The sequence below is a fragment of the Odontesthes bonariensis genome, chromosome 8 (assembly GCF_027942865.1).
Source record: "Odontesthes bonariensis isolate fOdoBon6 chromosome 8, fOdoBon6.hap1, whole genome shotgun sequence".
NCBI lineage: Eukaryota > Metazoa > Chordata > Actinopteri > Atheriniformes > Atherinopsidae > Odontesthes > Odontesthes bonariensis.
In genome coordinates this window covers 11140369-11152384 of record NC_134513.1, presented here as the reverse complement: position 1 = coordinate 11152384, position 12016 = coordinate 11140369, and the positions used below count along the sequence as shown (strand labels likewise).

General features: G+C 41.6%; 1 protein-coding gene across 1 annotated transcript in view; it reads left to right on the top strand.

Moving 5' to 3' along the window:
* Positions 1 to 12016, top strand: part of snd1 (staphylococcal nuclease and tudor domain containing 1) — a 160254-nt gene that overhangs the window by 131855 nt on the left and 16383 nt on the right. The window contains exons 19-22 of the mRNA XM_075471701.1: positions 2806 to 2929; positions 4935 to 5004; positions 6941 to 7054; positions 11369 to 11572. Of these exons, the coding sequence (XP_075327816.1) occupies positions 2806 to 2929; positions 4935 to 5004; positions 6941 to 7054; positions 11369 to 11572 (512 nt within the window). The remainder of the gene's footprint in view (positions 1 to 2805; positions 2930 to 4934; positions 5005 to 6940; positions 7055 to 11368; positions 11573 to 12016) is intronic.

The following is a 12016-nucleotide window of genomic DNA, read 5'->3' as shown; positions in this document are numbered from 1 at the left end:
GGATGCCCATTGAAAAGGGCAATTTCTCCAAACCCTTGTCTCTGCTTACACACCATGTGCCACAAAATAATCAAATCCGATCACAACCAACCTGTAAACTGTTGTCACCCCTCATTCCCCTCCTCCTCCTCTCTCTCATCGTCGCCATTGTTTTCTTGTTTGAAAGCCTAATCGCTCCTGCGCTATACGCTGGGCTTTCAAAATGTAATTATATATGATTTACAAACATCTGCAGTCATTATGATGTATAAACAAATTACAGAATGAATGAGGGGCGCAAGAGGAATAAAGAGATGAAAACAAAAAAGAATTTGGCCAGCATCAGGCGCGGTAAGCGGTTTGGCGCTTTGGCTCTCCTCTTAACACGAAATGAGCACTCGTGCTTAACATGGTTTTACCCCTTCTGCAAGCAGATATTTGGTTGACTTAATGCCAGCATTAAATTGGAATCTGCCTCTGTAATGCATTTTCTCCTAGCTGTGTTTCCCTCCTAATATAGCCGTTGTATTTATTCACAATTTCGCAGGGACTCTGCCTATCCGTAAGCGTTTGCTCAAACCTCACCAGATGGCTGATTGTTTCTCTCTGCTCACCTGCGGCATGTAAAGTTCGTTGGCGCTTTGTTCCACAGTGGTTGCTGCCAGATTAGTTTTTGTGGTCATTTACGTGAGGCTCCTTGCACACCTCATTTTTTTATTTGACTTTTCTTTGTGTTAAGGGTTTTTTTTGCCTCCTTTATTGGAGGAGAGGCAAAAAATGAGAATTCACATCAACCAGTGGAGCCTTTTAAACTGGTAATAAATATGACTTAAAGGAAGCTGGTGTATAAAGCAGCCAAACCACTTTTGTTCCATATGATAGAAGGGTTTTTGTTTTTTTTCTTCCCCTGCCACTTTTTAGTCATGGGATGCACAACATTAATGGGTTCATCAGTCTGTTAACGTAATGCCATTTGTCACTCAGACACAGAACATTTTTACTATGTTTCTCATGACGTCCTTCTGATATATAACCTTATACAATCAGTCCGTCTGAAGTCAGTTTCACTTATTTCCATTTGAAGCTTTATGAACTGCTGGTGTGATAAAAGGCTCTTTTTGACTTTCACTGTTCTCACAGCTTCGATTCCAGTTTTTAACTTCTTAGACTTTAACTGGCTTCACTGTTACTCGACGAGCTCTTTGCTTTCTGCAGTATGTGTGAGAGGGAAAAAGGCCACACTCGGCACAAAATGGAACAAAGGAAGTTTATCATTGTTTTTTTGTCCTCTTCATTAGACTCATTAGACCCAGCTTCCTCATCCCACTTTCCTTCCCATTAGAGCTGGTCTCGTTTTTCTTTTAGTTTGACATCATCCAAATGAAGGTTTCCTGTCTACTATTGGTTGGCAGCTGCCTGCCTGTCTCTGCACAGATAACTGTGGGAAAACCACATCATTATTCATATTTTCTTGTTCTCCACCAGCATAAATAATATTAGGTGTTAATGACGGCTAGCAGCAGCTGCACAGAAATAGAAGCGTGCACAGTGCCTGCCTGAAAGATGTATGTTTGGTAGTAACATGCATCATCAGCAGAACCTAATATTGTGCACACACACATATTCACACACGTGAGTTGACTGCATTTGTTTGCAAGCAAACAAGGTAATGGCAAAAGACATGTTTCTGCAAAAAGCTGTACAGTACAGGAATTTGGTCTTACCTCTATCTTGTTTTTAGTCAAGTTTGCTTGAAATGAACCAATGACAAAAATGATCTTAAATTTTCATATTATGTTAACGTCTGAGGATGGTCCATTGCACATTAATCTGGCCCTCTTGCTCACAAACCCCCTCCAGGTGGTATATTTGTGAAAACGGGCTTGAGAAATGCCACCATGCGAATTCATATGGGCCACTTAACGAAACTAGCTGCTGTAATTACTTCCACACACTTCACACAGCTCCTCACACAAACATGCAGCCACTTGGGAGCACTCATAAACAGGGATGCCTAAACATACTCTGAGATATACACATAAACACGCTGTACATTTCACACTCGTGGCGGAAAAGAGGCTCTCTCAAAGATGCACGTACTCGGCTCCCCAAATGCAACTGATGGGTGCAAATCAGGCGCCCACTTACCGCAGTCATTGGTTCCACACGAGGCAGTGACTCGCTTTCTGATTTCTCCACCTCCCGCCATATTGACAGCCACAATCTTGCTTTGAATCCAGCATAATGGGTCTGCCGCGCATGATATAATGACTTGATAGGCCATAAAGCCCCACTGGGAGCTGGCTTAACTCGAAGCTCAATTTCACCACCAGGGTCAAACCAGCATAAGCTGCACGGTGCTAATGGGCTTAATAGCAACAAAAGCCGCAGACTATTTTTGTGTGTATTTTTGGTGTCAGTAAGTAAAGGGGTTAACATGGCTTTTGACCTGGTTATGGTTGTATACATTTCCTTTGCTTACATGGACCTTTGTCCATGTTAAAGTCTGTCAATAAAGTTATAGAGTCCACTAGCAATGGCAGTGATTCTGTTAATTTACTTTTGATTACAAAATCTCCTGAAATTTATCTTCACAAATGTAGGTACAACTTATACAGAAGAAGCAGTTATGCCTTGGTAAGCTGAGTCGGGGTGTATTTTATTTATATTCATACATTTATTTTCTGCTCTCGTTTACATGCCGTTTTGGTCAAACGACAACAAAGATTAAATAATTGTATCGTGTCAAAGAGATCGAGGCCATTGAGATAAAATTCTATGCATTTGAGAAGAACAAATTCTTACCCATGTATATGTTTGTTTCAGGAACTCAGTTGGAGAGTCTGATGGAAACCATGAGAGCAGAGATCGCCGCCCAGCCGCCTGTGGAAGGATCCTATTCAGCACGCCGGGGGGATTACTGCATAGCCAAGTTTGCTGATGGTGAATGGTACGTGTACATTTTTCAGAGTTTTTCACTGACTATAAATCATTGGGAAGATTATTCCAACTTGATTCTAAATCTTATGGGGGAAAAATGTAGAGTTGCTTTGAAACACATATATTGGCATTGATATGGACTTTTAGTTGATTCCTTTCTCGTGGGTTAGCTGGCAGGGCCTCTGTGAATCTGAATGTCTTAGCCGTTCCTTGGATGCTTGATTGGTTTGTTATCAGGGGAGATTGGAAGCCAATGACTTCTTGTCCAGAATCTGGAGCGTGACAGGCATATTGTCCTGCTGCGAAACTCTTATGCCATTTGGGAGTGCATCGTCATGGGTGGTTTGATTTATCTTTAATAACGTTTTGTGGGGTGGTATCAAAGTAGCATCTACATGAATGCCAGCCCACAAAGTTTCCCAGTAAAACATAAGAAGTTGCTCAATGTTATTTATTAACCCGAGAATGGTTTTAATTTTGTTGCTGTTAATGTTTCATGCTTATGTTTAGTTTTTTTCCTCTCAGGTATATGAGCCGTTTGATTTTAACCTCGTCTCATTTTAAGCCTGCGACGCATTCGCTGCAGACACCTGCAGGCTTGTAATTAGCTTTCTGCCACTGCTTTGGTTTATAATCAGTAGAAGCTTTTCGGCAACACATACACACTCACGTCTCTTAATCTAGTCTCCTCACTGGATGTTTGAAGTTTACAGATGGTCTTGGGGACAGATAGAAGTCACCGTGATCGAGGGAGGGAGTGAATCTGTCTAAGGTGACGGTGGAAAAAAAAAAAAGATTATGAAACTGATTAAAAACCAAATGTTCACCTAACACTGTCCTTTCTTTTCTCTCTGCCTCCCTCCATCTTTCTGTCCTGGTTCTGGGGGCAAAACAAGTTAATCTTCCTGCCCACATCACAGGCATTTTAAACAAAGTTTAAAGTCTCTATTGTCAAGTTGGAGAGCGAAGTCTCTCAGTAAATCAGTAATCCTGCTCCAGGTGGCTAGTGTCTCAGATTTGTTTTTCTTTTTATCAGCCCAATATTATTCAGACAGCTAATTAGGCTCATGGTTGCATTGTTCTATGGCCGTATCTCAGGATTCTGTGATGCATTTGGAATGTTGACTTGTTTCATTAAGGGGCTAATTGAAAATGTGTTGCCTTTGAAAGCCTCTGGAAAAACCACAGTCAAAGTGAATAATGGGGGGGGGGCGCTGTTCATCAGTCACTCACACTTTGTCTCACTTTCTCTTCCCTACTATTTGTACTCATTGGTGTTTTTTTTTTTTTTTTTAATGTCTTCTCTTCCATCACTTTTCATTTTTAAAGTTGTTCTCTTGTCTCCCTCTTTGTCCACATAGACCTAATTATTTGGCTTTTTCTTGCATTCCTTGGTTGGCAGCCAATTTGTCTTCCATGCTCTCGTTCATTCGTTACAGTCAAGAGTCAGACAGGTGATGGTCAGATGGAGAAACTCACTGAATCAAGTATGAGGAAACCCGGCACTTTAACTTCTTTATGGATTTGGGACCGACTCAGGCATTTTGGTTTTATTTTTCACTGATTAGTAGGTCCTTGTAATATTTATTTTCATTCAAATTTTGACTGCCAAATGTGCCACAAAATCAAACATCACAAAGAGAAACTGCAGGGGCTTCATGATTACCACTAATGCACTAACATTATTTGCTACAAGGCAAAAACGGGTTTGAATTTCTGTCTTTTATTGCAAGGAGGCCTCTGTGCAATTTTCACAGCTCTCCCATGTCCTGATGGATCCCCTCTGTCCCCCCTCACACCCCCGGTCTGCTCATCCTATCCGCTTCTCTCCCCAGATCACAACAGACAGATTCTCCAACACCTTCTCCCCAGGGAAATAAGCACAGAATCATTTACTCATCCCCCTTTCCTCTCGTGCCCTCTGTCTTCATCTCTGTTTCACTGTGCTCCGTTCTCCTCCTCCTCCCCTTCTCTCCATCTTCCTTCTGCTCCTAATTATTCTCTTGCTGCTGCAGGTACAGAGCCAGAGTGGAGAAAGTTGAGTCACCGGCAAAGGTCCACGTCTACTACATTGACTATGGCAACGTGAGTACCTTTGTGGCCATAAATTTGATTGTGTAAGCACACGTGAGCAAATGCTTGCGTGAGGTGGAAAGTGTCGTCATTAAAACACAGTGCTGCTGTTTGGTCCTCAGAAGACATGCACATGTGCCAAACCCACAGTTTACAATCTATAAAAGGAGATCTCTTTTCCATTTTGCTCACGAGTTTTTAATTTCCATTTTCAACAAAGCCTTCCTGTGTCCTTGGAGCTTATTTTCCTTTACATTGTTTATTACTAAAGCAAAACAGAGCTTGTAGCCAAGAGTATCTTTTTTATTATTATTATTCCTTTCAGAACTACACTACACTTCAGAAAAACACAACCCCCTCTGGATTGCTCTTTTTTTTTTTTTTTTTTTTGTTACTACTCTACGATGACGAAGGAACTACATCCTTGTATCTGCGTTGTTTTGTCTCTGCCCATGTGCACACACATGCTTGCATCACTAAGTGGCTCATGCAGCCAACCCTCACCCTGCAGGAGTTTTCCCATGATGCAGTGGAGCAGCACAGTGTGTGACTGACCTCAGAGCGAGGGGCAGATCGAGGTTTGGCTGGCAGATGCGATGCATCCTGGCATCTTGCTGAAAGTGTGATTCTCCGAGGCAGACCTGGTACACACACACCAAAAGAAAAAAAAACCTAAAAACAAACAAAAAGAAGAAACAAGCTGATATCTACGGGCCTCGTTCGTAGTACTTTCGCGTCATTTCAGGCTGAGTCAGTCTGGCCTTGATTTCATGCCCCTTTGTCACAAGCGATTAGTTGACAATATAGCCATGTCTTACAGGCACAGGTCAGTACCTGAATGATTATAGTATCATTAGCAACCACAGCAGAGCACTTTTGTCATTTCATTTTTAAAGCCCACATTCTAAGCGATATTAAAGTCTAATATGGTGCAGATAAATGTAACATTTTATCCATGAGGAATGTTCAGCGTATTCTCTGTCTAGACTGTACAGTCCAATGAACGCATTAACCTAAGAGATGACGGGGTCATTAAAAATAACTTCCAACTTCTAACAGCTGTATTTGTCTAACTTCGTGTCAGTGTATCCTGTGATGATCAGTAATTAGTCTGTAGTCACACTGGCTTATAACTGTCAGGATGTTCCAACTATGTTTCATAAAAGGGAAATCCAGTTTTTGTCTGCAGTTTGTTTGCTTTCTGAAACAAGTCAAATAGCAGAGCTGAACTTGGAATTAGCATGAATTCAAACAGACGAGACTACTGGGGGACTGTATGTCCAAAAACAAATGATGCATCCGTGTCATTGCAAAGCTAATGAATTCCTTTTGTGATGCTAAAATCGCTGAATTTCTGTCTATCATGCATACTTTAAACCATTGAATTTGAATAAACAATGGGGTTATCTTAATGTCTTACTCATTTTGATGAGTCTGGCAGCTATCAGCTTGACATCTTTTATCATATTTACTCTGAGCTAGTAGCTGAGGCAGAGAATCTTTATTGTCCCCCTCTTGCACAGCTGTTTTTATCTGAAATGGATTTTGTAATGCCAAAAATCTAGACTGTAAACTCCTGTCAGCAATCTTCTTACTGGTTTCTGTTTTTATGCATCTGTGCCAGCGACAGCCATGGCCAGAGGCACTCTACTTTCAAGTTGTCTCTGACATTCTCCAGAACATGATGTATCTGGAAAGCATTGGGGGAATTTCTTCACTTTTAGAGAAAACTGTGACATTTACCGAAGAGAATTTTTTTATTTTTTTTTTAACCATGAGTCACGAGTTCATGCCTTTCTAATGGCATCATTTACACAAATATGTCTAAATGAAAAAATATGAACACAAGCTGAAATAAAAACACTGTGTTTACATATGTTTAGATGAACAGCTATGAGAACTGCCCTATGTAAGGTCTTAACTTTGTCCTTCTCTTGTCCTCTTTCAGAGAGAAGTTGTGTCATCCACCCGTCTGGCTGCAATACCTCCTGCCTTCAGCACCAGGACTCTGCCAGCACAGGCCACCGAATATACCTTTGCCTACATTCTCATCCCACAGGATGTAAGTGCACAGACGAGCACACGTGCAAGACTAGAGATGTGTGTCGCAGCTGAAAGCTTCAAAATTAACTCGGATATCAGCTTCTACAGTCTCATTTTCTGCCAGCTTTTGAAAGTTGACTTTCCTGGCAAGACATGAGAACTATTTGAGTTGCATCGCACAGGGTGATAAGTCTGTAAAACATGGGGCTGAGTTTTCATTCCAGGCAAGTTTTGTGAAAATTCTGCTAATGCATATTAGATGTGGTTCATACAAAGAGAACATTGACGAGTCATTGATTTTAATGTTGGCAGAAAAAATTGAGGAAAATTACTTTACTGTTAGAGACATTGTTTTATTATCAATTTTGCTTTAAAAAATTTTTTTAAAACGAACTCATTATCCAGTACCCTAACACCTGAAAACTGCTCTGATCTTGTCATCTACATCAGAGTGGGTTTAGTCAGCCTCTTGGGACCACTTGTGTGCCTGTTGTGCTCTGTCCGTGTGTGCTTGAGAATGAAGTGTCAGAGGTCAACTCAAACTGAGTCGGCAGCATTCAGAATACAAATCAAATACAAACATCTTTTCTACTCATGTGCGCCTAATTTGCATTGTGACTTTGACAAGGGCCTGTACTACAAGGCAGGTTCAACTAATAATGGAGATCTTGCTAAGTGGTACTGCGATGCTGATTATAAACTTGGTGAGTCAACTCAGGTTTTCCAACTCTGGACGTGTTCACTTTCATGTAAAACAGGTGGAGCAGCACAGCAGCTGCTGCCAAAGCAGGAGGGGAGACTGACAAAAAGAAGTTGACATTCAGTGATGAGAGTAATTCGATTATAGCTATAGTTGGGTTATGCTCCTTATTTGAGCAAGGGTAATTATCCTTGGATATAGTATGGCAGTGAATGAATCGAATCAGAGGCACAAAGCATGTCACACCCCGATACGATAGGTGGCGCCGTACCCATTTCAACTATTGCTAATAGAGCCACTTCCGGTTGACCTCTTCACCACCAACAACAAAAACAAACTCAGGTATTTGAGAAAGATGGCGAACGAAGGGCAAGATGAAGCTACGTCCCTCTACATTTCGTTTGTGATGAGCTGCTTATTGCACAAACATGATGCACAACGGCGCATTCTCCATCGCGTTGTTTGTTTCTTTCCGACAGCGCCGAGAACAACAGTAATATCGTCTCCTTTGACTTCTGGTTCACAACCCCGGGAAAAAATCTCGAGCATGCGCAGAACGCAAAGTCCAGTTCACCACGTGCTTCACCGTCTACACGCACGTTTAGTGTGACTTTCAACCGAGTTATCTTGGGGTCTTAATCCGATCCAATTTCTTGTCAGATTAAGGTGTATACATGAATTTAATAACTCAGTCTTATTGTAATTTAGCCCTTAATCAGTTTTACAGTGCCATGTAACCCCACTGACTGAATTTGTAATTGTTTAACTGATCAACAATTGCTGAACAAAAGGGTTTTTAGTTCTGATGAACACTTTATAAAAGTCATGTGGGCATTAGTCGATGCAATTTTGTGAATGAAATACACTGCACATTCATATAATGTGTGAGGATTAGTGAATTTTGATTAATGAAGTCATAAATGTTACGTTCAAATCTTTTGACGTTGAAAGTCAAAGGAACGAGCTTTAGAGCTTTAGGGTACATAAACATTCCCTTTGGCTGACATATCTTTAATAAAAATGCTTCAGAGTAAAACGTAGCCAACTCTCACTGTTAACGCACCAAAGTCTGTTTTATTTCTTCATTTTCTAAGAGAAGAGATTAGTCAGGAAGCGGTGCATTTACATGGGTTGATCTCTTTTCTCCTAACCTAACCTGCTCCCGGGAAGATTAGGTGTCCAAAATCAATTTATTTTGTCATGCAATCTGGTAAGAATTGAACCAGCTTCATGGAACTGAAAATCCAGAGTGGAACCTGTAGTTCGTAGTACAAGCCCCCTTATTGTGTGTGTGTGTGTGTGTGTGGTGATCAGCTGTCAATACACTGACTCGGTATATGCTATTTTTTTTTTTTTTGATGAATTACTAAGCATTACGACTTTTGAAAATAAAATTCTCATTTTAGATTTTATCATCACCCCTTCTTGGGGAAAAAAAATAATAATTTGTGCAATTGCAAGCTGGTATTCCTGGGAGATGCTTGCTGTCACCTGTCTCATGAGTCGGTAAGAAAGTGGCCCATCTGTTGGTGCTACCCAGGGGACACAGACATCACCCTCATGTTACAGCTCCCATATACGCAAACACAAAAAGCTAAACCTCATGTTTGAAGCTGACATGCACCTTACACCTCTCCTACTCACTCTCTCTGTCACTGTGCATCTGTTCTTTCCCTTTCTCTTGGTTTTCCTTTCATGTGTGCTTGCTGTCTGCCACACTGACAGCATGGTGCCCCACGTGAACTGAACCTGTGCCAGATAGGTTGCTACCATTGTCTCACAGCCTGCCACCTGATGCCCTGCACAAGGCGCCTTGTCTTCACTAGTCATAATTGGTCTCGTAGTCGGTTTTAGAAAAGTTCTTTTCTTAATACAAAAAGTCTGACAGTAGGATGAAATTGCTACTCTATCCCACTGCTTCTTCATCAAATATTCAGCACAGTGACAATGTCTTCAAAAAATGTCAGCATCATGGCACACTCCTACTGTTCTGCTGGGAAAAAGCTCTCACCTGAGATGTTTACTGAGGACTCGTATCAAAGTAAGAGACACAGTGCACTTTGCATCCATCCCAACTCACTGCAGCATCTATTTCTAAGTGCAACTGCTGCCACATTTTAGCTGTATTTAATCAGGCTTTATTATGGCTGTCATCAACAGTCACATGCCCTCACTCAGAACACCCCAATATTTCTTTATTATGACTGTTCAGCTAATTAAATAGAGTGATATTTACCATCGGTGCCAGACAGGCACAAGTCCAGTCAAAATAGTTGCTCTGTAAGAGCAGTGGCTCATAGTTCAACTGCTCATTAATATACTAACCTCCTCTGCTTATATTGCATTACCATCTAACTTTTCCTCATTACAGACATGATCAAATCCACTGATGGCTAAATATGACTGTAAAAAGAAAAAAATGGCAAAGTTGAATGTTACAAACACCCTCAGTCACTACACATCTTCCTTGTTGTTCAGATCTGGAATGATTTAGAAGCACTTTCATCAGACATTTAATGTTGTAAGCTTTAATACAAATGTGCTTTCTGAGAGACAAAATGCAACATTAAGGCTTCTGACAAGTTTTTCTTGTAGTTGAGTTAAATGTTTTTTCTCGCATCAAGTCAGTGATGATGAAAGTAAAGAATTTAAACAAGAGGTCTGGTATCGCCACAGAATCTTAAAGTGTAGATGAAAAAACTATTTCCCATTTCTTTCATAGTGGTCTGTTCCTCACATACTGTGGGTGAGAGGTGGGGCTCTGACAGGCTTTCATTCATTTTGTATAGTTTTTTTTTTCATGATTGCTACCATAGTCCTCTTTCACAGAAGGCTCTCCCTCCGTTTCCTTTCTCTCTCTCTCGCCCTGAGCTCCCTTGCAGCACCTTTGCCAAGTTGACCGGAGGGGGAGCAGGGGACAAAAAAGACCCTTAGTTTTTGTGCCTTGAACAAGCTTTCCTGCCCACGCTTGCGCGCACACACCAGACGTGCACATGACCAAGGGCGGCTAGCTGGAAGGGGGTTGCCATGGAGACAAGACCAGGGCGAGAAAGAAGGGAAGCAAAGAGATAGATGGTGCCGGTGAGGGATGGACTATGGCCAGGAACTGTTTTTGTTTTTGAACTGTTTTTTCGCCTTTGAAGGTGCAGCTCCTTTATTTGTCTCGTTTCACCTGCTGACTGCTGAAGGATATGAGGTCAAGATAGTAATGCAACTCCTACACTGTCCTCTCCACCATATGTTCAATGAAACGGTGGCCTTTCACATTGGAGAAGGTTAGGAATAAGAGAGGGTGAGGCGGATAGCTACAAAATGAGGTGAAGGTTGGTTAAGAGCAAGCACTCTTGACAGTTCTCTGGAAGTGGCTGAACTGATGATCGGTTTCCTTTACAACTGATGGCTGAGTGATTTGACTGTGTTCATACTCACTGAAAATGTGTGACAAAAACATCTGTGTCAATCAGCCTCTGCATCTCAGCGCGTTGTGTTTGTGAGCCATTGACAACATTCAATTTATAATTTTTCATTTACACCCCCCCCCCCCCCCCCCCTTCCATCATCACAATCTGCATTGTCTTTCCAAAATCATTTCCCACCTTCCTGACCCTTTCTTTCGTCCCCTTACCTCTTTAGGAAGATGCCCGGGCGGATGTGGTGGACTGTGTGGTGCGTGACATTCAGAACAGCCAGTGCCTGTTGAATGTGGAGTACTCGGGTGCCACCTGCCCACACGTCACAATACAGTTTGGAGACACCAAGGATGATGTTGGCCTTGGCTTGGTCAAAGAAGGTTTGGTCATGGTGGACGTACGCAAGGAGAAGCACCTGCAGAAGATGGTAAGTGAAGGGATTGGTTGGATAAATTGAAGAAAACAAAAACTGATTCAATCTTTGTACTTGGGGTGGGATGTAAAATGGTTTCACTTCTGGGTGTATTTAAAGAAAGTGACTGCCTTTCCAACAACAATAAATCACAGAGTGGGTAAAATGCATTGTACGGATCAATGTTCGTTCTCACTTTTCTGAAAAGGCAATAGCGTAAGTCTGCTGATCAATTGGTAGGAGGTCCTAAATGATTGGTGCTCTGATCTGTATATGGCCCCCCTTGTGCATTATTGAAAGGAAACTCTGGGACAGCCAGGAGGGAAAGATCGATGCCTAGAAAGATGGACCTTTTTATTTCACCTCTTCCAGTCAGTTGTATCATCCCTTTCAGTATCTAATGTTTGCTGACATGTTATTAGATTCTTATTAGATTTGGCCATTCTTTGTAGTGATCAC